The following is a 26,711-nucleotide window of genomic DNA, read 5'->3' on the forward strand; positions in this document are numbered from 1 at the left end:
CCATCTAGGCAGAGCTCCTTAGAAAAGGCAAACAACATTTTTACAGCCAGTAGCCACCCCCACTCTCCACTGCCAGGTGTCTATCAAAAGGACTAGAGCCAAGACTTGGTTTTGTGCCTTTATTATGTGTACATACAATAATACAGTAGGTTCAATTACCTAGCATAAAACACATATAAGTATATCTAGTTGTGTTAACTCGCAACAAACCTCACATTCACAGATACACATCTATTTCTACCCAAGCTGTATAGGCAACACTCAATTCTTTAAGCATTTTTACCCAGATGTAAAGAATGGCATTTCTCAAATGCACTTCCTAATAATTATGTACAGTATGGAAACTGCAAGTGAGGTGGGGAAGCCAGAGAGGAGCCAAGAAGAAGCCTTAGTGGTGTCCCGTGTCAACCACTAAGGAAGTTGTACACTCTCCATGTCCCAAGCCATCTCCTGCGTCCATTTCTTTTCTAACAGACCCTTGGCCATGCACAATACCAAGCGCTCTTCAGATGTCCTAGACAGAAACCCAGCCATCATTTTCAATGTCTTCCTCTCCAACACTGTCTATATTTAGGTCATTACCCAGTCTTCTCCATCCTCTCACGGAACTCATGTGATCACAACCCTTTGGTTTCCATTCTCACTGTTGCTGACTTTGGAACAATTTCACCTTTTCCCTCTCTTACTGAAACATCCTTCACCTCTCCACTGGCTTCTCAAGGTAGAATCCCCTGTCTTCTCCTCAGTTTGATATATTTTCCACACTGTAGTAAGGCTCCCATTTTGAAGAGGCAAATCTAGACAGGTGCCACAAAAATTCTTTCAGTAGTTTTCAGAACAAAAGACAAACTCCTTTGAAAGGCCTGGGGCCCAGCTTTCCCCTTTTGTGAACCTATTTTTCATGCACTCCTAACAGTGTAAGCACAGGATCTTGCTGGCTAAGTCTTTCCTCATATGCTTTCATCTGTATAGAATGCTTTTTCCTCTGTCTCTGCTGGATGGCTGTATTCCCACCTCAGAACGCAGCTCCAGGCTTCTTCTTTTCTAGGAAGTTTCCCTGACTTCCTTCCTCTTTGTTACGGTACTTTTTGTGCCCGTTCTGACCCAGGATGCGTCCCTAAGTTAATATACTTTCACAGTAAAGCACCTTCCTTAAGGAAGCCGTTGTTTGCTCATGTGCAAGTGAATCTCTTGCAGCAGAAATATCCCTCGTCTCAGTCCCACTTGAGCTACTTACTCCTCTCAGAAAGGGCGCAGAAAAGTCCACTGACTGGAATAAGGACAAAAGCGAACCTATGACTTCCTGTCCTGTGTATCTGGAGTCGGACATGCTACAGTTGTGCCACAAACCCCTACACACCTTCTCATTCCCATACGTAAAAGCCTCATCATTCATCCACAGCCCTGGCATTTGGTAAGTACTGAGGGGTTGGGGATGTGATGCTACCATGACAGACACGTATTCTCCCACAACTTACTGCTCTTCTTTTTTGGAAATCACAGTATGCTTTCTCTCTTTGAATGAAAGAAAAACGAAGAGCATAATCTACTGAGGAAGGAATGAAGGATATTATAATTGGGTTCCAACCCTGACAGAACCAAGACTCTTTCCCCTGGGGTTAAGTCACAGTGATGTTCTTGAAAAGAACAGGGTCAGATGAACTTAGAAACCACAACCAGTGTACTCAAGCCAGCATGTATAACTAGCATCCTCCACAGGGAATGACAAAGGGAGAACTTTTCATATTTCAGTTCAGGTTATGCTTTTTTGGGGGGGAGTCAGTTTCAAGTTGAGTAATTGCTTTTTTTAGCTTGAGATTGTAGCCTGAGAGCCCCCTACTCTAGAAGCAATTTGACGAGATCAACTTAAACCATTAGAAAAGGTATTCACTCTAGAAGAATAGCAGTGCAGGTAGATGACATTAATCCTCTGAGAACAGGACTTGGTCTGTCTGATAGAGAGTGCTTAAGACATGACAACAAGAGGCCTAGATTGATGTATGTGAAAAATAAAAAGAGCAAAGGTTTCCTCCACATTCTTGACCCAAGAGAAGCATTCCAAAGGGACGACTGTAGTAAACCTGGCTAGACAGATGAGAAAGGAAGAAAAGGAAGAATGAATGGAGAGTTTGTGCAAGGTATGTGCATCTGTTGGTCAGAAGGATGAATTCACATGAAATCAAGTTCTATAATCATGACTTTTTACTCTTTCCCTTGTCTGTGTCATTTTCTGATTAAGTAAGCTCTGAGGAGACAAGTCTTACTGATTCTAGAGGAATAAATCAAATGAGCTTATATATGTGAGATACTCCTTAAACTTTAAAAAGTTTTGGCTTTTATCTTACAACAGGAATAGAACATTTTTCAATTTTTCTTTTATTTCTGTTTCTTTAAAAATACATTATCTTTATTCATTTCTTATCAAAATGCCAACATGCATTTGGTCAGCATACTAAATGCATTGTTATCTGCTTGGGGAGAACGTTAAAGTATGCATGTCCTCTGAAGAAAGACAGGAAGGGAAGGAGGTAGAAGAAAGAGAAGGAAGGAAGGAGGGAAGGAAGAAAGGAAGGAAGGAAGGAAGGAAGAGAGGGAGGGAGGGAGGGAGGGAGGAAGGGAGAGAGGGAGGGAGGAAGGAAGGGAGGGAGGGAGGGAGGGAGGAAGGAAAGGAGGAAGAAAAATAAGAGGAAGAAAGTAAATGGATGTCCAGCTACCAAACAATGGAATCGGCATTCTTTCTGGGAGGATCGAGTCCCAAGCTGAGTGGCCTTTCCAGAAAATCCTCCCTACCGTCATCACAGCCAGTGCTCCTCATATAGTATTACCAGCCAGAACCTCAATATATGAGTCTTGAAAATACAGACCATGCAGAACCTGAGTCTCACTGGCAATGAAGCTAGTCCAAAGCGATCCCTCAGCTATGTGACAGATGCCAAGCCAGGCTTGCCAAGAGCACAACTAAACCTCACCTGTAACCTGTGACCTGCAGCTTGGCTTCCTGAACACATAACTGGGTAGTATAAATGGGCTCTGCCAGATGTCCAGAATTATGATCCAGTTTCCTGAATACCATGAAAGAGGATGATGACATATTCTCCGTCCCAAAGTGACCCACTACTTTTGTTGTCTGTTAAGTGCCTTTAAAGACCATTTCAATCACCAGAGAAAACTTCCTCAGGCTCACACAGCACAGGAACCTGCTGAGAGAGGGATTGATTGTCAGTTCCATCCCCTAGGTTGATGGACCATATTTTCAGTCTGGTAGCCTCTTATAGGTGGTGCATGGGCATGTGCGCTGCGCTGAGTTCCCATGTGTAAAGGGGATGAAATGCAGTCTCCCGTGTCAACAGTGATCACTTTTCAAAGATCAGACCCAGCAAACCTCAGGACTATATATTTATGAAAGCACAGAATGCACTCTCAGAGTCTTCCCTCAGCACTGGAAATCACAGTCCCCACGTCTGCATGGTTATGGTCTCATCACCTAACATTGTTATCAATATGTCTCTATGAGCCTCCTCCTCTAAGAACTTCCATCCTTTGACAAATGCAGTCTAAAAATACAGAATGTACGTATCTTCTTTGAACCTATCATGGGTAATTTGGAAATCGCTATCTCCTGATGAGTATCTGTAGAAGAGGATAGATTTACTAGCAATGTAGAAACATCTATTTAGGCTGCACAAGAAAAGCCTTTATCACCAATATGCAAATCTATTATCAAGCTTAAAATAGCTAGACATTCTCAGTGGTATTTTCATATCCTTTAAACAGATGCGGCGTTAAAAAGGGTTTAAAGGTTTCTTTGGATATCAAAGAAAAAGAGAGAGAAGGAAAGAACTATAATAATTCTGCATGAAGAGATATTTAAGAGAGAAAGAGAGATGAGGGATGGAGGGAGGAAAGGGGAGAGAAAGAGAGAGAGATAGAGAGAGAGAGACACACACACACATAGACAGACAGACAGACAGACAGAAAGAGACAGAGAAAGAGAGCAGTAACTTTTTTTTCTTGAGTTCGTGACAGATCCCTGGCCACAGCAAACAGAATATAGAGTAGGTTAGCACCTTCACAAACAAATGATCTTATCCCACCTACTGGGTGGGATGCATCCGTTGTCGAAGGGTCAACACACTGAAAACAAAACTGAGAGCTGTTGTCTTCACCTGCTCAGATTCCCAAGTTTGGGCAAAAGGTGGGGGCACAGCGCTTTCTGTTAGGCCAGCCCTAGAATTCTGGAAGGGACGGCTCAAATATAGGAGCCTGGAGAGGGGCTGGACTCTGTCTGTCTGGCTGACTGTCTTTACCCTTGGACTTCAATAAAGGGAAGGACTCTGCGGTTCCTCTTAGTCACTCACCTTTCATACCACTACCTTCTTCTTGGAATGTGTTACGAGCAGTGGTCTGATCTTCTAAGTGTTCACTCCCTCCACTTCCTGAAGAGGCTACACTGCTTTGTGGAGACAGGGGGGCATGATCGGATGGGAGGCACGGGGGTCCTCTAGCTCGTAAGTCCTCATGAGACATCCATCCATGTCCTAGAGGCTGGTTTGGCACATTCATGGGTGGGGTAAGGGATACAGAGCGTTTCAAAGGGCTGTGGTGTGCCTGGCCTGAGAGAACTGGAAAAAAACATAAAATGAAATAGGTTATTGCCCACCCCCCTTGAGCGTGGGCCACAGAATAATCCACGATACCTGTGCACCTGAGGATCCGCACTGTCTTCCAACGCTACTTGGTGGGTAAGACGGGTGGAAGGCAAGCCTAGCAGGCTCACCGATTGCCTCTGGGCCTGCTGGTAAGCTGAGTTGCTTTTACTGTTTGTGAATTTGGCTTTCGTTTTTAGCTCTAACTCTTACGCATCAAGATTCAGAGCAATGGGCCCGTACACTGGACAAGACTGGCAGCCTGGGGCAGCAGCCACCTATCTGCTAAAAGGGAACACGCACTAGGCATTTTCCTTAAAGCCCCAAATCTGACACTACCCAGCTTGTCTAGGGAGGACTTCTTGAACAGAGATGCTTAGATCTCAGCCACTTGAGTGAATACCACTGGGGATATCCACTAGCGTTGCACTAGGATAAGATAGACTCCATCTTTTCAACCAGGAATCAGGGAACTACCTGCCATCTCTGAAGGGAGGCACTGGCTTAGCCAGGGGCCCGGCAGCTCTTGGTGAAAGGCTCCATTCTTTCCCTTGGCCTCACAGGTTCCTGCCAGACTTTACACTGCAAAAACTTTACACTCCCAGGTAACAAGGCTCGCATTCAGAAACCAGCAGGGCACACTTGATAGGCTGAGAATGGTTGTGTTTTTGTTTTTGTTTTTTCCCAGTGGGATCAGCTCTTCCATACTGTGGGCAATAGCTACACAGCTCTATTTGTAATTTCTTTTCCAGAAAACTAGGAAAAAGCAACAAAATACACATCACCAGCCAAATAAAATGGAAGGCATTCAAAGGAGGGATTTAACTGACATCAACGCGGAGGGAGCTGATGTGACCCTTGCTTGGTTTCTCTGGGTGCGTCAAATGACAACTTCACAAAATAAGTCTATTCATAACATTCTCTTAGCTCCACTCCCTGACAGGTCCAGTTTATTTTGACTGTTGCTGTACTAACAGGGATTCGAGCCATGTGCATGTTTAAACATTTTTCAGGGAAGCCATTAAATTCGATCTCAGGCTCTACCCCCTGTAGTGAGGCATTTGCTCTCCCAAGTTGAGATTAACAGTTGGTTTTATTTTTTATCTTATTCAATTTAGTGTGCTACTTGGGTTTTGAACCTAGGGCCTTGGGCTTTCTGGCATGTATTCTACTACGTAAGCCATACCCCCAAGTCTGTCTGGGTATAGGTCTTTTTCAGATAAGGTTTTATTTTTTTCCTGGGGACCACCTTAGACCAAGACCTTCCTACCTCTTCCCACTGCATTTGCTGGGTTCTAGGGGTGAGTCACTATGCTGGATTTGTTCTTTGAAAAAGGATTTCTCTAACTTTCTGCCTATTATCCTCTAACCAAGATCTTCCTATTTCTACTTTCCCAGAAGCTGGGATTACAGGTGAGAACTGCCACTTTAGCTAGAACTTCTTTGCTGACATTAACCTTTCTGTTTTTTAGTTGGTAAGTTGGATGGCCCATTGGTGATGGGTTCTGGGTTTTGTCTGGCTACATTTCTGGTGGGGCAACACCCACAGGAGACACTGATTGTAGATTACAGTGCCCCAAGGTAAAAGGTAAGGAGCAGAGTCAAAAGATGAGGTGGTTCCAAAAAGTGTATCTGGGATAGAAATGCTGAAGGAAGGCTACAAAGATCAGACCATGAAAGCAGCAGAGATGACACGACTGCAGTCAACACATCCATCTGGCCTCAAGTGGCCAAAAGGAGGTTACTCAGGAGGAGTAGAGACTTCCTTTTTTATTAATACAAATGAAGAAAGAAGAGCAGCTGAATTTGTTTGGGTACTAGGCTGGGGATTTGAACTCAGGCCTAGAGGCTGTCCCTGAGCTTTTTGTTCAAGGCACTTGAGCCGCCTTTCTGCTTCTGGCTTTTTGGTGGTTAATTGGAGATAAAAGAGTCTCATGGATTTTTCCTGCCTGAGTTAGCTTTGAGCCATGACCCTCAGCCTCCTGAGTAGCTAGGGTTACAGGCGTGAGCTATCAGCATCCGACTGGGAGGTCCTATGCTTTCTGTTTGTAACCTGAGAAATTTCTAATTTGACTAGATTCTGTCAGAGGCAAGGAATTATATCCACCTTTATGATAGGCAAAAGGACATTGTGGTTTGACCTTACCAGAAATGTACTTATTTACCTGACTTATGGAACTATAACCCTTAACAATGATAAATCTTTTTTTTTTTTTTTTTGCTTGTCCTGGGCTTGAACTCAGGGCCTGAGCACTGTCCTTGGACTTTCTCAAGGCTAGAACTCTACCACTTGAGCTACAGCACCACTTCTGGCTTTTTTTCTATGCATGTGGTACCGAGGAATTGAACCTGGGTCTTCATGCATGCTAGGCAAGCACTCTACCACTAGGCCAAACTCCCAGCCCAACAATAATAAATCTTTTTTTTTTTTTTTAAATGACCTTACCAGGCTGAAACTGCCTGTATTTTGCTAAATAGCCTAGAGAACAAACTATCTTAAATGGTACCCTGGAAAACTGCATTGCTACCTGATCTGACAGGAGCAGAATAAGCAAGAAAAAAAAACTTTGCAGAGAAAGGAAAAGTATATATATATTTTTACAGTAGGCAGCAGCAAAAAAAAATGAAGAAAGAAACCAATAGGAAGAAAAGCTAGACATCCAGAAAATCCATTTCATGCCTGTCTAAGTATTTATATAAAATCAGGCAGAGTTGTTTAGGGCTGCCTTACACACTGGAACATACCAGCTCAGACATCTTTGCTTCCCATACCTTTGCAACCACTTCAGAATATCTAGTGAGGACTTTGAGTGGTGCCAGTCAGGTATGCTCTAGGTGAAAATAGGGGATCTCCTGCACTCTGATCCCAATCACCGTGAGTATGAAATCCTAGTTGAGGCATTGCCAGAAAAGGGATTGAGTGCAGAGCTGGCGGGTCCCTGGGTACCAGGCTGCTCAGAAGCAGAAACTGAAATGGATACCAGTAACAGACAATCCTCATTTTGAGATGCTGAGGACATGCAATACATAGGCAGCAGGTGAATTCCATGTTTGGGTGGAGCCACTTGCTTCTTTCTAATCAGAAGTTGCTTCAAACTCATGCTGTTCCCTGGCCACACACAATGAAGAGCAACCATGGGGAAACTGGCAGGGTCCCAGGACTCCATTGCGGATCCAGCGTGGACCTAAATATTTACCTAACTGGATGGGCTTCCAGGGTTTTCCAGAGATACCTACATAACCTTTTCTGTGTCTTCCTGAGCTTAACTGAAATCCTAGAGAATATGGCATGAACTTGGCCTCTGTCTCTGGCTAATATAAATATCACTTACATCTAAGGTTCCAGGGCCTTTCTATTAAAAGCTATTCCTATAGATGCCACCCCATGAAGGAATAGCTCCCTGTCTTCCAGAGCAACCAGGCATAACACCTGATGCTAAGCTTTTAATTCATTTTTGCATGTTCCCACTGGGGCTTGAACTCCAGCTCTTGTCCCTTAGCTTCTTTACCACTCAAGCCGTATCTCCACTTCGGGCTTTTTGGTGGCTTATCTCATGGATTTTCATGCCTGGACTGGCTTTGGATTGAGATTCTCAGGTCTGTTTCTTGAGCAGCTAGGATCACAGGCATAAGTCACCAATGCATGACGACGCTAAGCTTCTTATTTTATAGGGGCTAGAAGTTCTTTCTTTCTTCTATAAGACCAAGACGACTGGCCATCCAGGCCTGTCTACTGGTAGGGAGGATACGGAGCAGGGGACAGGTAACCTGCCATGGGGTTACCTGGGGTGAAGATAAATCTTCAAGTTTAGACCACAGTTGACCACAAAGTCAATTTTAGTGTCACCTCTTGTTCTGCAGTACTTTGGTCTCACATGGCAGGAGGAATAATAAATGGCACAGACAGAGTCTGTAAGAAAGTAGGCCACATCGCTGTGGAATTAGTGTCAATGGCCTCCCCATTACTTCATTAAAAGAAATCAACAACAACAAAAAACCTTATTTAAAAAACTCACTTCAAGTGGTGACAAATATAAACATTTAGGCAGAATTTTCCTCCCTACAAGTCAGCAGGGAAGAGCAATGAAAACAGATTTCTGAGAGACTTCTTAGGCTATGGAAGCTGCCTCTGAATGTTTTCTCCCAAGGCTTTGGATTGCTTGTTTATTGACTGCTGTGTGGTAGCCAATAATAAATGATTCTTTCACACACAGTGGGCCCAAAAGTAACCATCAAACATTGCAGAACTAAGGACATCTAGAACACTCCACATAGATGATAAAAAAAATTTTTTTGACAAGTCCCCGCAAAACCGAGCATTGCATTTATATTACATTTGTGATTGTTATAATAGTGTGGACAGAGGGACACAGATTCATCACAGTAAAAAAATCCTATTAAAATTACCATAAATATGTCATTTGAAATATGATACAAAAATCAATGTTAATACATTCTTTTAAAAAATTACCCAAGGGAGACAAAATTGTGGCTTTTTGTTCTTGGGTCACTGAAACTAAGACAGTACCATAGATAGTACACATTTGATACTGCTTGTATTTTTCAAAACCTCTACAAGAAATTTCAGGCCTGTAAACATCTATTTGTCTATATTAGGCACATAAACATCGCTTGTTAGGATACTGTAATTTTGTAAATTCATTTATAAATCCTTAAGGGGCCCCAAATGAAACAATGTTTAGTAAGTCTAGCTGAAATGTGTAAAAAGAACTTTAACGTAATCTTGCTGTAGCAGCCAGGCAGTGTGGCAGGAGTACAGAGAGGCATCTAAGCTGGTGATAAACTTGATCATACCACGCAGGCCAGCCAAGTTCTCTAACCTCATCTAACCTTATGATTTCTTTCTCATCTTCAGCATCTTAATGAAACCCCTTTCAACACCTTTTCAGAGAACAAGGCAATGGCTGGCATTGGATTCTGTTCTTTTAAGTATTTTCTGGAAAGCCTGGAATTCATATTTCTTTCTCATTTCCAACTTTGACTTCACTCTGATGTTTAATTATTGAGATGATTCCGGCAGAGACTTTTGCTTTGTAGATCTTTAGTACTTTTTGGAAAAAAATGAAAAAAAATCTTTTTTTTCTACCTTCAGATATGAGAATAACAGTCTATGGATGCAGTAGGCTCGGGACAGTGGAGTAACTATTTCTTTGGGCCAATATGAGGTTGAAGTGAAGGAAGGGGTGATCTTGTCCAAGAAGAACTGTACTTGAACAAAGATCAATGCACTTACAAAGATCAATGCACTTCTCCACTCTCGGATACTGAATGCAATTTGTTCTCTAAATATTATTTTTATGAGCAGAGATTTCTAACATTTTTGAGGTGAAGGTCTCTAGAGAAAGAATTATTCAGCAATTTCTAAACTGTTAGTCCCTGAAAAGTTCCTATGTACATCAAGATTCACTAGTGGACAGAAAGTTCTAATATTAATGAATTTTATGGGCCTATAGATACTATTGGAATGAATATAAGATATATATAAATTAATATATTTTAAGATGATGTATAGAGGGGTTACAGTTATATATAAGTCAGGTAATGAGTACATTTCTTTTTGGACAATGTTAGTCCTTCCCTCACTCTCTCAGTATGTAATGGAAAGGTATCTTTGTGGATTTTCTTTTCCTTTTTTTTTTTGTCATAGGGCTTGAACTCTGGGTCTGGGCGATGTCCCTGAGCTCTTCAACTCAAGGGTACCGCCCTACCCTTGAGTTACAGCTCCACTTCCCCTTTTCTAGTGATTAATTGGAGATAAGAGTCTCACCATCTTTAGTGCCTGGGCTGGTTTAGAACATTGATCCTCAGATTTCAGCCTCCTGAGAAGTTAGGATTGTGGTGTGAGCCACAGCACTGGGCTTGTGGGTTTCTTTTTTTACCAGCACATTTGAAATACAACTTTTTTTTTTGTTAGTCCTGGGGCTTGAATTCAGGGCCTGAGTACAGTCCTTGGACTTTCTCAAGGCTAAAGCTCTACCACTTGAGCCACAGCACCATTTCTGCCTTTTTCTATGTATGTGGTAGCAAGGACTCAAACCCAGGGCTTCATGTATGCTAGGCAAGTATTCTACCACCAGCCAAAACTCCCAGCCCTTATAATTATTTTTTGTAAATGGGAGTTCCTAATTTTTTCATATTAGTTATTAACTCACCTAGTTCCCATATACTATTGGTTTATTTAGCTAATAAAGATGATCACTGTGCTACTCTTTCTTTTTTACAAGATACTTCCCTGGGCAATGTAGATAGTTCAGGAATTTATTTCCTATGCTCTTTTCAAAGTTGTACTTTCTCCTCAAGTTCAAATAAACCCATTTCTCTCTCTTTTTCTCTCCAGCCCACTATGCATCTCCACCTATTTCCAGACTGAGCATTTTACTACAGAGTCCAGAAATTAGACTACAAATTAGACTTCCTGTTGATTAAGGACATTTAACAATTTCTACATTTCTCAGATGGCCCTGCTTCCCAAACCAGCCTGTGCCCTCAAGATGCTCCCTGAAGTTGCGTAAAGATGACTTTTAGCATCAATGTTTTTAGTGTCTACATTTTTTTTTTCTGATACAAGATCTTGTTAGAATAGCCCAGGCATGCCTTAACCTCAAGGTTCACCTGCTCTGACTCCTGAACACTGGCTTAGCTAGGGTCTACCATTTTTGATTCAAGAAATGATCTTTTTGGGTGGAGAATGACAGAAGCTGATACTGATTAAGATATATTGCACTCATTCACTGACATGTTGACTTGAAACCCCTTTGTGTAAAGGTAATTAAAAAATTTAAAGGTATTTAAAGGCAATTAAAAATAAATTGAACAAAATTTTTAAAGCAATTGTTTCACTGAAAAAAATGCTTTGTTAAGCTTTCACATATCTAGATACTCACATGATGGAATTAGCACAACCACAACTAAACTATAAAACTATGTCATTCTAATTTAGGGATCTGTAAAGGTAGAGACTGAGGAGATACTGCGTGTGAGTGTGTGTGTGTGTGTGTGTGTGTGTGTGTGTGTGTGTGTTTGGGAAGGGGAATGGTATTGGGGTTTGAACTCAGTGCTTGCTAGGCTGGCACTCTACCGCTTGAATCATGCTTTCACCTGCATTTTTGAGATAAGTTCTTGTTTTCTACCGAGCCATGTGCCTGAGTTGCCGGGATGGGAGATGTGCTCCATTGTGTGCCTCTTGAGAATGGGATGCCCTGTACTTTTCTACCCTAGCTGGCCTTGAGCCTCACTCCTCCCATTCTCAGCCTCCTGAGGAGCTAGGCTTATTGGTGTAAGGCTACAGTCTAATGGTAGAGACTTGTTCTCAAAAGAAACGTAGTTATATCAGCAGAATGTTGGCTTAAAACACCTATCAGGAGTTACAACAAGTAATAATCCTGAAGTTCTGTTGCAGGAGTTGGTTTGATATTTGTCAAGCTTACAGAGGGGAAAGCTCAGCACATTGCAAACTGCAGAAAGGCTATTGTTTGAAAGGAATTAGAGGAGGGTGGAGTGTTACTGTCCATTCCCCAGGGTTTTGCTATGCTTGTCAGGCGTGTTTCAGGTTCCATCCCAGGAATTTCTTCTGTTTTTAGAGCATCTAAGAATTACTCTTGGAAGCTTTCAATTCAAAGAATGAAGTTCAGCTATCACTACTTGTATGAATCATTCCAGGCATTTGCTTAAAAAGTAAAGCCAACTGTTTTAAACAAGGCTCAGTGGTGACATGGCATTATGCCCTTGAGTCCTCTTCTTTGTGGTATCACAACCAATAATCTGAGGCCCTGTGGTGGGAAGCTTTGAGGAAGAAAAGATTAATAGTATTGCAAGAAGACATTTTGCAAGATACAAAATCAGATCATTTCATTAGTGAAATCATGCAAAAAAATAATACCATTCACATTTACCGTCATGGGCAGATTTGAGTCAGTAAGCAAAGGGGGAGGAGAAGAGGGGAGAATTGATCACAAAGGTTAAAATTCACATGCTCTGCCATCACTGCTTCAGGAAATAGATTAACAGCAAAACTGGGAGGTTAAAAGCCTCAACTATGCATGCTTGCTTCTCTGTTCCTTGTCCAAAAGCTTGGAAAACCAGTGCACATTAGCACATCTGGACACCAGAAGATGATTCTCTCAGACAGGCTTCCAGCTCCACCTCATTCTGAGAGAAGGAGAGAGAACATGCTACAAAGCATACATGTGGTGGGTGAACAGGATGTTCTAGACGAGCCCATGGAGGAAGCCACATGCTTGCTGGGAAGAGGAAGTATATATCTGCCTATGCAAACCATAGCAAGTCCAAACCAAATCAAACCAATGAGACTCTAGAAGAGAATGCCAGACAGAACAGCACAGCAATGTTGGCATGTACATATGGCTACATCTCTCTTTCCCCATTCAATCTTCTTTTTGTCAGTATTGAAATGAAAGTATCCCCCAAGGGGAGGGGACGCCTGGAGAAGTCCTCCTAGCACTGTGACTCCTTTGTCACTGGTGCCAGCTCTCATTACCTCCACATGGCTCAGACTTGGGCAGAGCAAAGATGTGTATGTTTCTGCCTTCCAATTATCACTTAAATATCTAGGCTTTTAGGAAATAGAATATTTCTGGCAGATTTTTATTAATGTACTAATCTTTAGTATATTTCATTTGTCCTCTTTTTGTCATTTCCTATAATGGCAAAACTGGGTGCCATCCAGCAGGATATCTATTTCAGATAACTGCTGTTTGACTTTATAACATAATTATTTATGACATAATTTAGACAAGAAGCCAATACATACTTTGAAAAATAGAAACCATGATTTTAGCTTCAGACCAAGTAGTCAAGAAAGAAATTTCCTGGATCCTCTCATACTATTAATTTCTTTTTGTGGTACTGGGATTTGAAAACTTGGGGCCTTGCTAAGCGGGTGCTTGCTAAGTAGATGCTCTACTTCTTAAGCCACAAGCTTGGCTCTTTTGCATTATTTTTCAAATAGCGTCCCCCATTGAATCAGCCAGGTTGGATCATGATCCTCCTCCTAGCTATATCTGCTGTGTGGCTGGGACAATACCTGCATGCCACCATTGGTTGAGATGGGGTGGAGAGATTGTGACTTTAAACCATGACCTTCTGGACCTCTGCCTCCCAAGTTGCTGAGATTACAAGCATGAGCCAGTGCACTCAGCATCGCAAACTATTCTATTAAAACTGATGAAGGGCCAGGAGTCTGGCCTAATGATAGAGTGCTTGCCTAGCATGCACGAAGGCCTGGTTTGATTCCTTGATTCCACATACATAGAAAAAAGCTGGAAGTGGTGCTGTGGCTCAAGTGGTAGAGTTCTAGCCTTGAGAGAATAGCCCAAGGACAGTGCTTAGGCCCTGAGCTCAAGCCCCAGGACTGGCAAACAAACAAACTGACGACATCAATTATAGAAGTATTTTGACATCACGGAAGTAAATGTTTAGGTAATTCAAAGGATTGTGGGATCGATTCAGTCATTTCTAATCTTCTGCATGTGGGTTAATTCCTGCTTCTCTGTATTATTTCTTTTTATTTACATATATATGCTCATCATTATTCCTACACATATTTAATTTTTGGGTTTATGAATTTTTAATCCACAAATAGAATGAAGAGATATCTAGACGTGAGTTCAGACTGAGCTAGAGAATTTGACCCATTTTGTTTATGGTCCTCTATTGAAATTCTCAAAAGCACAGAAAAGAAATAGAGATAAGCAAATGGCCGGGAGTAGACTTAAGCAAATATTTCCCTCCAAATCTTCCAAGGTATCCATTTAAAAAATGCTTCTGCCACTGTAATTAGGGAAGAAAGATAGTCAAGAAACTCCGAGATGACCTATAGCAAAACTTTCCTCTTAACCCTTTCTCAAAAGATGACTACGAGCAGGCACCTGCTGTTTTGTCAGCCAGCATGCCTACACAAGAACCACTGCCAAGCTGGTGAAAAGCATCACCCATCCTGTGCTTACCGTCTCCCACACTGCTACTGAGTGTGGGACCAGCAAAGTAGTCCATGTTTGGAACTGCGAAATAGCCAGGATTTCATGACTGAGCAACTAAGACGCTTCTTAGAACATCGGTCCCCCAGGCAATGGTGAGAGTGCTAAACCAATCATCAGAGCATCCTCTATGCCTGACCACCAACAGCAATGCTAGTCCAGAAAAGTGGGTCAATGGTTTGCAAAGAGCTAACACAAAGGATATTTTACCCCTTGGCCTATCCAGTATTGCTTAAGCTGTACCCTAAGCAAACTCTTCACTGCCATGAGAGCTTCCAGGATCCCAAATAACAGGAAACATGGATTCTTATAATAGCAAGGATCAGCTGAGGAGAAGCATTGTCACAGTAGGTCTACATCCTACTGCCAACGGCCGAATAAGGACTGGTACCCAAGATTATCCTGAGCCGCGCTCAACTTTTCCTCCATCAAATACCAACCTTTTCCCTTTTCTTTCTAGTGTTAGGAGAAGGGTTATAAATAACTAGAATTGTATTATGTGGTCCTGACTAATTCTTAACTTAGCTCCTAGATAAAAAGGAGAATAAGAGATTCTCAGCAAGGCAGCTCACAGGGCAATTTACTGATTAGGGAATTAGTTCTTATTTTCATTAAAGCATTCAATCTAAATGTCAAACACAACAATAACATATAAATGACCATTCAAAAAGACCACAATTTGGGCTCACACTGTTAATGAGATGAATTTTTTTTGTTAATTAAGAGAAATTGAATGGTTTAGACTCTCCTGGCTTCTTGATTACATTTGATTGAATCACCATGTGATCCCAGAAAAACCATGGAGATTTCACACATCCTAGTTCCTGCTCTCACTCCGCCTCTGCTCTCTTCTGCCTCCTGAACTGCCGTGACCTGCCCAGGTGGGTGTGAGAGCATGAGGAGATTGGTACTGTGTGTACAATTGATTTACAGTGCTGTGTAATTACACACAACGATTTGAAATTTTTGACTTGGCACTGCGTTTTTCATTTAAACTACATCGTTCTTCCTTACCCTAGAGAAACGGCATTTACGTAATTGCTCTCATCGCGTCTACTTGGGTATTATAAATCAGTCCTGCAATAAAAGACTTCCAGTGCCACAGCAAGCTCATGGAATAACTGGTATAACCCAGCACCTAGATGGCTGCAGTGTTGAGTCAGGTCTGAACAACCTGTTTTGTATATGAGATGGAAAAGGCTGGCAGGAGCCTTCAGACCCTGGCTGCCAAAAGAACAGGCCTGGGATAAGCTCTGACGGAAGCTCTTATCCGGAGATCAGGAACTCCTTTTGTGCCAAGTCTTAATGGTTACCTTCACCTGTCCCACAAGCTGTGGAGATGTCTGTGTTCATCCAGTACATTGTCTTCTAGTCTCTCTATTCGTGGCTTCTGCATTTCTGAATTAATCTACTGGCTACAAGCGATCCATAACCCCAAAGCAATACTTGAAGCATTTTCACTGTCATTCACAGACATGAACGGAGAGAAAAAAAGCTATCTGAGTACTGTGCACCTGCTCCAAGCTGGAGAGGAATAAGGCCGTGCTCCACCTTCTTATCTCAGCTCTGATACTGTAAACCAGTGTCTACTCAGTGCCATGTTTTCCTCGGTTTTGCCTTTTTGTGTTGTTGGTGGTGATCTTGCTATTTAAAATGCTCCCAAGGCAAGGGAGGTGCTGCCTCAACTTCATTCAGCCATGAGTTAGTGGCTTTTGTTTTCTGGTTTGTTTTTTTAAATTTCAACATCAATGAAACAAATCTATATTAAATCATCTTTACACGGAAGCATGCAAAGCACTGTCGCATAACAGTGCTTTATCACGTGATATTCACGTGACATGTACTCATTGGGGGACCACAATGAATGACAAGGAGCTCCCAGGACCCTAACCTCAAATCTCTCCCACCACCTCTCCCACCCAGGACCCACTGGTTCAATACTTGCTAATTCAATGTTCACAGCAACTTTAGAGAACATAACTATTGTGAATAATGAGAATGGAATTTATATTTATACTGGAAAAAATGCTCTATTCAACCTCTTATACTATGACAACCACATATTTCTTTTAGGTCAGGGGTTTTCAACGTTATCTGGACATCTTACCCCATTGGAACATTTTTTTCAAGTCCTAATGCCCACGCCTTGTCCCAGACCAAATAATTGAGAATCCCAGCAGTATGGTTGCAAATTTGTACTTTTTAAGGCAACTGTCTGGCTTTAATGGACAACCAGAGCTGAGGACCACTGCATCGAGACTGTCTTCCAGCCTCAATATTCCCCTCCAAACTCTGTTTTACTCTTCTCTAGGGTCAGCTGTTGAGTCTGCATGATTTTAATAGGATGCCATCAAACAGGCATCTTATTTGCTTTCCAAGTGGTGTTTAAAAGACAAAGTTCAACCACTGACTGCCAAAGTATCACCATCAAGGGTTGCAGGCTAACTCCCAGGGTGAGCCTGTCCCAGTCAGCTCTGCCCTATCTTCAGAGTTCCCCTGCTTAACCCAAGTGGAGTTATGATGACCAGAGGGAACAGACTGGCAAAATGTGGCCAAGGAAGACCTGACTTTCTCACAAATGAGTATGAACCGGAAGATCTCATATAGTGTTGTACAAGTATGCTTTGCGACAGGCAATACATTTTTGAGAATGCACAGACTAAAGGACTTCCTGAGGATTCCTACCATTTAATTAAGAAAGCATCTTGAGAAGAATAGGAAGGACGATGATGCCAAGTCCCATCTCATTCTGAGAGCTGAATTCACTGATTGGCTCCACATTACAAGACCAAACGAGTCCTTACCCCAAAATTATAAACATGAGTCATTCACAGGCTCTGCCCTAGTGGCATACATTTGTGTGTACTCAAGCAATAAAATTACTGTTTCAATTTTTAAAAAGACAATGTTCAAATCATTGCTTTTCTTACCAACTAGTATCTTGCTTTTTTTGAGTTTACACATGAAATTCTGCCTTAGGCAGCCCAGTTCAGAATTTTATCCATTTTGGCCTATTCTCTAGATAAAATCAATGATTTTTGGTATCAGATTTCTAATTCAAGTGATACCTAGGGAAGAACCTTGTAGAGAATCCTTAGACAAATATTTTAATTCCTGGGTAGTTATGTTTTCTCTAGTGGTTATTTTTCACTCTCCTTAAGCAAGAGGTTCAAGGCCATTCTCAGATCCTCTTTGAATATAATCAGCCGTAGAGAGATTTTGTCTGGAAATTTGGTTACAGAGAATATAATTTATTCACAATTAGCAAAAAATATTTTTAAATATGTGCTATACCCAAGGACCAAAAGCATGAATGTGGCACTTGTGATTTGTTAGAAAGACTGACCCTGACCATTGAGCTTCATCTTGAACCTACTCAATTAGGATCTGCATTTTAATAAAAGGTCAAGATTTATTTTCATATTCAAGGTTAAAATGTGCTGACTATACATCCAGCTTCAACCAAAAGTACTATGTAGTGAGAATAATTTGGGATTGAGCAAAGGTTCATAACCGTGGTGTTCCTGTTTTCCCCATTAGATACCAAAAGGCAATATCTTAGGGTTGGGGGGGAGACTGAGTCAATTATGTACACTAATGCATTTTGAAAGTTTAAAAGTGCTACAAAATATCAAGCATGAATTAAATATCAAATGTGAATTAATAATTAAACATGGTTAATGATCAGAATAACAACCACCAAATATAAACAAATACTTCTAATAGAAAACTAAACTCCATGTACCAGCTAATCTAATGATACTCATGTAATATTTTCAGCATTACATTGGCATGAAAATGATCTCTGATGGCTTGATGGCGTTTCACAGATTTACAAGAGATGAATTTTCCACCATGTTCTGCATACCAAAGAGAGTGTTCATCTTGTTCTTACAGAATCCTTATCTACCCTGGCAAGTTTCTACTTATCCTGATCAGTTATTCCCCTTTGATTCAGACTCAGCTTGACCTTTTCTTGCCCTCACATTTTCTTTTGTTGGGAGGAGGGGAGTTGGTGCCAGACTTTGAACTCAAGGCCTTGCATTGCTATGCTGGCACTCTAGTACAGCACCTGAGTCACACCCCAAACCCCTTCCACACATTTTTTCTTAAGTGTTTGGATTTTAGGTCAATATTCTAGAGAATCAGGTCAGGCAAGTTCCTTTATTTTCCCACAAAATTCTACTGCCTGAAACTGCATGAAAACTTCCCCTTGTCTGGATATTTCTAAGCAATACTGATAGGTTGAAATCCTTAGTGAGGGAATATTCTAAGTGTCTTCCATGACCCCTTGAAATTCAGGCTGAGAACGTATTACACAGAAGGGTAGCAATGGATTCCTCCTATGTAAAAGAAAAAAGAGATAGAAAGAGATGAATTCATTCGTTCATCCATCAAACAGTTGTTGAGGGTCCACGACAGTCCAGTCTTAAAAGCTGAGGGCACACTGTTGAGAAGCCATTGTGGCCTAGGTGATTTCTCAGACTTCCAGAACTGAGCTTCTATGATGTTACTAACATATTCATGCAGGGAGATTCTCTCATTCCCCTGCTCACCTAGGCCAGATATCATTTTCCTTACATTACTTATCTATATCACTAAAAGTTGGCCTTACATTGAGTGCTGGTACCCTTTGCTCCCTGAGAGCCACTGGACTGGTAGGCGTTTACCAAGATATGACTTGCCAGGCTCATATCTAGAATCTTAGCTACTCAGAGGCTGAGATCTGAGCAAGGCAGTTCAAAGCTAGCCCAGGAAGGAAAGCCCATGAGACTCTCATCTGTTAAACTACCCAACTCAGAGAGTAGAGCTATGGCTAAAGTGGAAGAGTGCCAGCCTTGAGCCCAAAAGGTCAGGGACACCTCCTAGTATTCTTAGTTCAAGACCCAGGACACTATCTCTCCCGGACTCTCTGTCTCTGTCTCTGTTTCTCTCTCTGTCTCTCTCCCCCCTCTCTCTCTCTCTCTACACACACACACACACACACACACACACACACACACACACACACACACACACACACACACACACACTTGGTCTAATAACACAAAAATAGCTCTTACTAGGGCTTGATTCTGGAGAGTAAAAGGCACACAATTCTACCATTCCTCCCATTCATGTCTCATTCCAAGGCTTGCTTTTCTCCTGTATATTGAGGCCCTCATTAAAAGGTTAACAATAAATTTCCTTGTAACTGTTTCCTTCTTGCCCTGGGCTAGAGGTATTGTACTGTCATTTCCTTACATGCAGTCACATGAAAGAGTGAAAACCAAATTTCCTAGTTGTTTGTTCTCGGAAGAAGGGAACAACAGCACCATCAACTTGTCATGTCAGTTGTGGGTCAGGTATGCCACCAAATATGTCTAGACAGTGTTCCATTTAATCTTCATTTAATACCTCATAAAGTAAGTTCTATCATTATCCTCTCCCTTTATTTCAGAGAGAGGAAGCTGAGGTGCAGAGTAAGTAAGGAACCTATTGAAGATCAGACAGTAGTGAACTGGAAAGAGCCAATGTCTAAAACTCAGCCTCTGACTGGCACGCAAGTATCCTTAAGCCCGATAAACACTGCTTTTCATGGCAGAAAGGACACTGAACATTCAATACCTAAAATTCTCAGCAGGTCTACTAGCTTCAGTGTATTTGTTTGGGAAACAGAATGAAGACAATGTCTATTCTACTATCTCCTGGAGTTGCTATGGAATCACAGAAGATGGATGCTACCTTCATAACAAAACTACCCAATCACTCATCCACCTATCCATGCATCCATCATTCACTACCTATCATCCGCTCATCATCATCCATCCATCCATCCATCCATCCATCCATCCATCCATCCATCCATCCATCCATCATCCATCCAGTATCTGTTGAGAATCTACCTTATGCTGGGCACAAGAAAGGATGATGATGATGATGATGACGATGATGACGATGATGATGACCACCACCAAGTAAGACAATGTATGGGATTTGTGTGTGTGTGTGTGTGTGTGTGTGTGTGTGTGTGTGTGTGTGTGTGTGTGTCTATGTTCGTGCTGTTCCTAGAGCTTGAACTCAGGGCCTAGGCATTGTTTCTTAGCTTTTTTTTTTTTGTTCAAGGCTTGCACTCTGCCACTTGAGCCACAGATCCACATCTTTTTGTTGGTTAATTGGTGGTAAGAGTCTCTGAAGACGTTTTGTCCAGGCTGGCTTTGAGATCTCAGTCTCTTGAGCAACTAGGAGTATAGATATGAGCCATCAGCATTCAGCCAGAAGATGCTTTTTGAAAAAAAAAAATTATTGCTTGTCTGGTAAGAGTAAACTAAATTATTCAAGCATTCAACAACTAGTGAGCATCTCTAGAAACAGGAATAGGGATGCCAAAGAGTATCTATAAAAGACAGGGCTACATAGACGCAAACACATTTCTTACCATTTATTAAGCTATCACGGATCATTTGACAACACACAGCAGTCAGGAGCTTTAAGGCATGTTCATATTCCAAGTAACATTTTACCTGAGGAACTGCTGAAGAAAGTCAAATTTTTAGGTGATTTCAATTTCACTTAATTTGCCACAGTATCTCACAGGCTAATGAGAGTTTCTGAAGAAGTAGTAATGTTCTCTGAATCCTGGCTCTCCTTTTTACAGTGATAGTATCAAGGGAATCATGTGAAAGTCAAGAAAGTTTCCCTTGCTTCTGTGGGAGATGCTCGTTTTACTTCCCTGACTGCAATTTCCATGCAACTGCTTAGCATCCATGGGTCTAAGTGGCATCAAGCTTCTCTAAAAGTGAATTAGATGTCCCCTGCCAAAATCTTTTCCATGTGGGCTTTCCCCAAGAGGCTCAGAAAGCCCATAGTTCTGTTCTTGTGTGGGTGTCAAGGGCAGATATAGGCAAGTCTCTACATAAAAGATTCCAAAGCAAGATCTTTTTATTGGGAAATTAAATGCTGGAGAAGTAGCAGCCTTAAGAAAAACAATCTAGGCTATTTTCCCTTCAAAAATATTAAGATAACCATGATGTTTTCCTGAAAGAAAAGTGGAGTCTCAGGAACAATTCCCCCCTGAAATGAACCTTCTGTCTCTGGTACCAGATGGAATTGGGGCAGAGTTTTACATTTCTCAATCACTCTCTCAAGAAGATTGCTAGGGAGGCATGCTGAGGTTTTATTGAAAGGTAGATAACGATGTTTGCATGACCAATGGAGTTGATTCTGATGGTATTTTAATGATGGTGCTACATTGAACTCTTCTGCCAAAAACATTGCTTTAAAAAGAGTAAGTTGGGCGCAGTGGCTCACGCCTGTCATCCTAGCTACTCAGGGTGCTGAGATCCGAGGATCAGTGTTCAAAGCCAGCTCAGGCACTAAAGAACCACTAAAGAACTAAAGAACGTCAGATTCTTATCTCCAATTAACTACTAGAAAATTGGAAGCTGTGGCTCAACGGGCAGGGCGGTAGCCTTGAGCTGAAGAGCTCAGGGACAGTGCCCAGGCCCAGAGTTCAAGCCCTATGACCACCACCACCACCAACAACAAAAAGATTAAGAGCCAGGCACTTGGAGGGTATGCCCATAATTCTAGCTACTCATTAGGCTGAGATTTGAGGCTGACAGTTTGAAGCCAGCCCTGGCAGCAAAATCTATGAGATTCTTATCTCCAATTAACTACCAAAAAGCTGGAAGTACATCCATGGCTCAAGTGGAAGAGTACTAGCCTTGAGAAAAACAAAAACAACCTAAGCCCCTTAAAAACAAAGAACTCGAAGCCCAGGCCCTGAGTTCCAGTTCTCGGATGGGCATACACACACCACACCACACACACACACACACACACACACACACACACACACACACACACACACACACACACACACACACACACACACACACACACACACACACACACACTATGACAGGAACGCTGCAATTTGAATTTGTTCCCCTCATTAGTTATGCCTAAATTATCTCAAAATTCTAGAACTTTAGGCTGGGCAGTGTAGTTCCGCGGTAGAACATTTTCCTGGCATACATAAGTTTGATCTCCTGACATAAAAAAGAGACACAGTTAGATAAATATCATTTAAGCTACCTCTTCTACCCATTTTTATCAAAGGATATCAAAGACCTCAACAGATACTGCATTTTTTTTTAAACTTCTGTATCAAAAGTTGATAATAAAACTAAGACCAGAACTCCTTTTTTTTTTTTTTGTCAAAGACCAGAGACTTTAAATTTCACTGACTGGCTGGTGCTCTATCACCTGAACCATGCTTTTAATCCCAGACTCCAACTGTTTTGACTGTCGTAGTTTATAGGATCCAACAGTCATTAGTTTTCATATCCATGTTATTAAAAAAAACGAGTAGAAAACAGGTTGGTGACCTAAAATGACAATTCCTCCATTGATACAGAAGTTATATATATTAGCATCCAAATGTCCAGTGTGAGCTGGTTGGGGTGGCTCACACCTGTAATCCTAGTTACTCAGGAAGCTGAGATCTGAGGATCAAGGTTCAAAGCCAGCCTAGGCACAAAGGACCTGAGACTCCTATCTCCAATTAACCTCTAGAAAATGAGGAAGTGGGGCCTGGCTCAAGGATAGGGTGGTAGCCTTGAGCTGAAGAGGACGACGCCCAGGCTGAGTTCAAGCCCCATGACCCATAAAAACAAACAAAAAACCCAGTGTGTTCCAATATAGCAGGAACTAGAACCTACAAAAGATAACTACGTGCCGTCAGGGTTTTCCAGAACGAGTGTTGTCTTATTTCCACGCAGACCTGGAATTTTCTGGACACTCAGTTCTCTCAGATAAGCCATCCACCACTCCTGACATGATGAGACACTCCTATTCTTGCCCAACTAGTCAGCTGGTTTGGAATGGCAGTGTTTGAGGATTAGGAAAGAAACAAACTTTTTATCAGCCAAAGTAATCACCCATGGAAGATTATTGTCCTCCATTGCAACTAATCATATTAACCAGCTTGGATTATATGTATTTAATTCTGTCTTTTTTTTTCTTGGCAGTATTGAAACTTGAACTCGTGGGGTAGCGCTTGCCATGCTGATGTAATGCTACTGTGCCATACCTCCTGTCTTGTTTCTCACTAGTTATTGTTAAGATGTGAGGAGTCTTTGCTCCTCACCATGTCTGAGATAGAATGCTTTTACTTTAAGCTTCCTTTCATTGGTAGGGTGATATGAAAAAGCCTTTACCCCAGAGCTTCGCTCCATGGACGTGAAGTCTTGACCTTTTCTTCCCTAGGCCACGATCCTCCCAGTTTCAGCCTCCATGTAGTTTAGGATAACAGAAACCATTGGGCCCAGCTATGGTGAAGAATGGGTTTCGAGAACTTTTCTAAGATGGCCTCAAACCACAATCCTTCTGATCTCAGCCTAAGTACCTTAGGATTATGGGTATGAGATACTGATACTCATCTTAATTCTGTGACTTTCTGATTATGAAATCATATTTATATGGAGGTTTAGGCCTGGAATTCCAATATGTAGACATTAGAAGCACATCATTATCTATCAAATTCTATCTCTAATGAATTGACCCATTTATCATTTCAAATGATTGTCACAAAGATGTAAGATCTGGGCTTCCTCAATGGCTCTTAAACTAGAGTAGGTTCAGAAGTTGAAATTATAAGAATTATCTACTCTAGACTGGGAAGGTGGCTTAGTGACAGAGAGCTTGCCTAGCACGCATGAAGTCCTGGGTTTGATTCTTTAGTACCACACAAACAGAAAACATGAAAAGTAGTGTTGTGGCTCAAGTGGTAGAGTGCTAGTCTTGAGCAGAAGAAGCTCAAGGCAGCATCCAGGCTCTAAGTTCAAGCCCCAGGCCTGGCCAAAAAAAAAAAAAAAAGAATAACCTAGTCAACAACAACAACAAAACAAAGTAGAATCAGCAAAGAATAAGATGAAAAGTTAAGGAAGATCAACAGAGAAACATAGTTATCTGGTTTAGAGGAGGTCTTGAGAGAAGATAAAAATCAATGAGAAAAAATTGTTTTTAAAATTTAAAACAGTTTCAAGAACACAAGATGCATCTACTGTCAGCCTACGAGGTTAGCTTGGAGGTCACCAGCACAAACTAGCATAGAGAGATGTCTCCAAGAAAGATGGGTATTGTTAAAAAAAAAAAAAAGATTACAGCTAGACTCAGAGCACTTTCATAATCACTCGTGGGTAGCACTGATTAGGCTTTTTTAAATTTGAGAGAATCAAGAGCCAAGAAGGCTTAGCTATTTCTTCAAGGACACACAACCAGTCATCAGTATAACTGGGACTCCAAACTGTGTATCTTGAACTTCAACTTGATAGGAGACTTAAAAAGTTTCTCGACTCCGATTCTGCTATCCAGTATTAGTTATCCTGCTAGACCTGACCCAGCAACACATCCCTGAATAACAGAGCACAATGAAGGGAATGAGGAGAGGCGTGCACTGGTTTGCAGCCCACATTTCAACCCTAGAAAGTGGCTCACCTTCACGTCTAGATTTAGGGGGTGATCAAGCCGTTCTGGAAAATTATATTCAGCTCAGAACAACGGGACTTGTGGAAAAGCCAACTTTCTCAGCAGCAGAAGGGGAAACTCTCAACGCCACCTCGCTGTGGGGGAAGATGTGGTTTAACAGTTCACAATTTCACTAGGGCTCCAATACGACAAATGAGCATCTGGCTTCCTTGGATTCTTTACGTTGGGACTAAATCTGAGTATTAAGCAGGTTTCTTTTGGAAGATCTGACAGCTGAGCCAAAGGCTGTTTCAATCTCTACCCACCCGGATGATTCCAAGGGGCCATGTAGAGGCTGACTGACTTAGAGAAGAAACCTACCTCTTAAGTGCAGTAGCCTCAGTGAATGCTTTGTTTCTCCTGGTCCTTGTCATTGAAGACAACCCCGTGGTCATACAAGAATCCATAGCTCCAAGTAAACTATTTACCTAATAGAATGAAGTAGAACTGAGAAGATGGCCTGCGGGCACGAGCAGTCTCCTACACGGAATTTCAGTAGCCCCTTGGAATTCCACTCGTTTACTCTGAGTGCAGAAAGCTTCATGCTTCTAAGACTTTGTAGGAGAAGCCCATACCTTTATATAAAGCCTTGGCTAAGGATAGTAGCATGGTCCCCCCCCTCCCCGCCCCTGCTCTGGTTGCACTGTGGCTTTTTTTTTTTTTTCCTGCCAGAGACTCAAGACCTAAATTTGAAAGCCTTTATGTTGTCTGTTCCTTTGGAAAAAGCATTTATTGTCGCCATTGCCTTTCTGAAAAGCATGTTCATGAAACAGCCAAGGATAGAAGGAGACTTGTCTGGAGACAGAGACGTGACTAAGGACATGTGTACAAGCACTATGCCAGTGGAGAGCTTTTCTCTGGGCAACTGCTTCTCCAGTACCTCATCATTAGCCTGCTCTCTGAACTGCATACAGATGGAGTGGCTGAGGGAAGAGGAGCAAGAGAATCATTCTAAAGCCAAAAATTATGCAGCTGTCTAAAGCTTGAGAGACAAGGGGGCCACCGACAGAAAAAAAACTGAGGAAAGAACTGTTCACCATTCAAAGCTTTAAGTAATTCTTCACAAACATCATAGATTGAAAAAACAAACTGCAAGCAATACATCCTTTGTTTGCCAAGACACCTGCTTTCTGTGAGGGTGGATAATACTAATTCATGCATGACACAAGCAAGCATTTCTATTTACTTACATCTTGATTTCAAGGTTGTGGCTCAGACCCACTTTTAGGGATTGGCCAATAGCCCCTTTTCAGTCTCTTGGGAGTCAAGAGCATTTAGACTCTGAAGTTGAGCAAATAATGCTTAGAGATACTTGATGACTCCAAGTACCTTGCCCAGAGTAAACAAAAGTACAAATGTACCTATTTTCTCCAAAGATGACTTTATTGTCCTTGCAAGAGAGCTCAGACTTTTAGGTTGCTATTAGCATATAGTGTTCACTTGAGATATTAAAATTATGCTGCTAAATCTGGCAGACTTAATGACAATATCATATGCATAAAATGATTTCTTGAGTAATGATAAACATATGCAAAGA

The 26,711-nt window shown here is 41.7% G+C and overlaps 1 protein-coding gene across 2 annotated transcripts in view; it reads right to left on the reverse strand.

Annotated features, from left to right (window-relative positions):
• Nucleotides 1–26,711, reverse strand: part of Samd4a (sterile alpha motif domain containing 4A) — a 221,552-nt gene that overhangs the window by 45,349 nt on the left and 149,492 nt on the right. The window contains exon 3 of one of the 2 annotated variants that reach the window (XM_090345010.1): nt 4,359–4,622. The exons of the other annotated variant lie outside the window; for it this stretch is intronic. Coding sequence (XP_090201136.1) covers nt 4,359–4,622 — 264 coding nt within the window. The remainder of the gene's footprint in view (nt 1–4,358; nt 4,623–26,711) is intronic. 2 annotated transcript variants of the gene reach the window in all.

The sequence above is a fragment of the Megascapheus bottae genome, chromosome 14, assembly GCF_031878675.1.
Source record: "Megascapheus bottae isolate mThoBot1 chromosome 14, mThoBot2.hap1, whole genome shotgun sequence".
Lineage (NCBI taxonomy): Eukaryota > Metazoa > Chordata > Mammalia > Rodentia > Geomyidae > Megascapheus > Megascapheus bottae.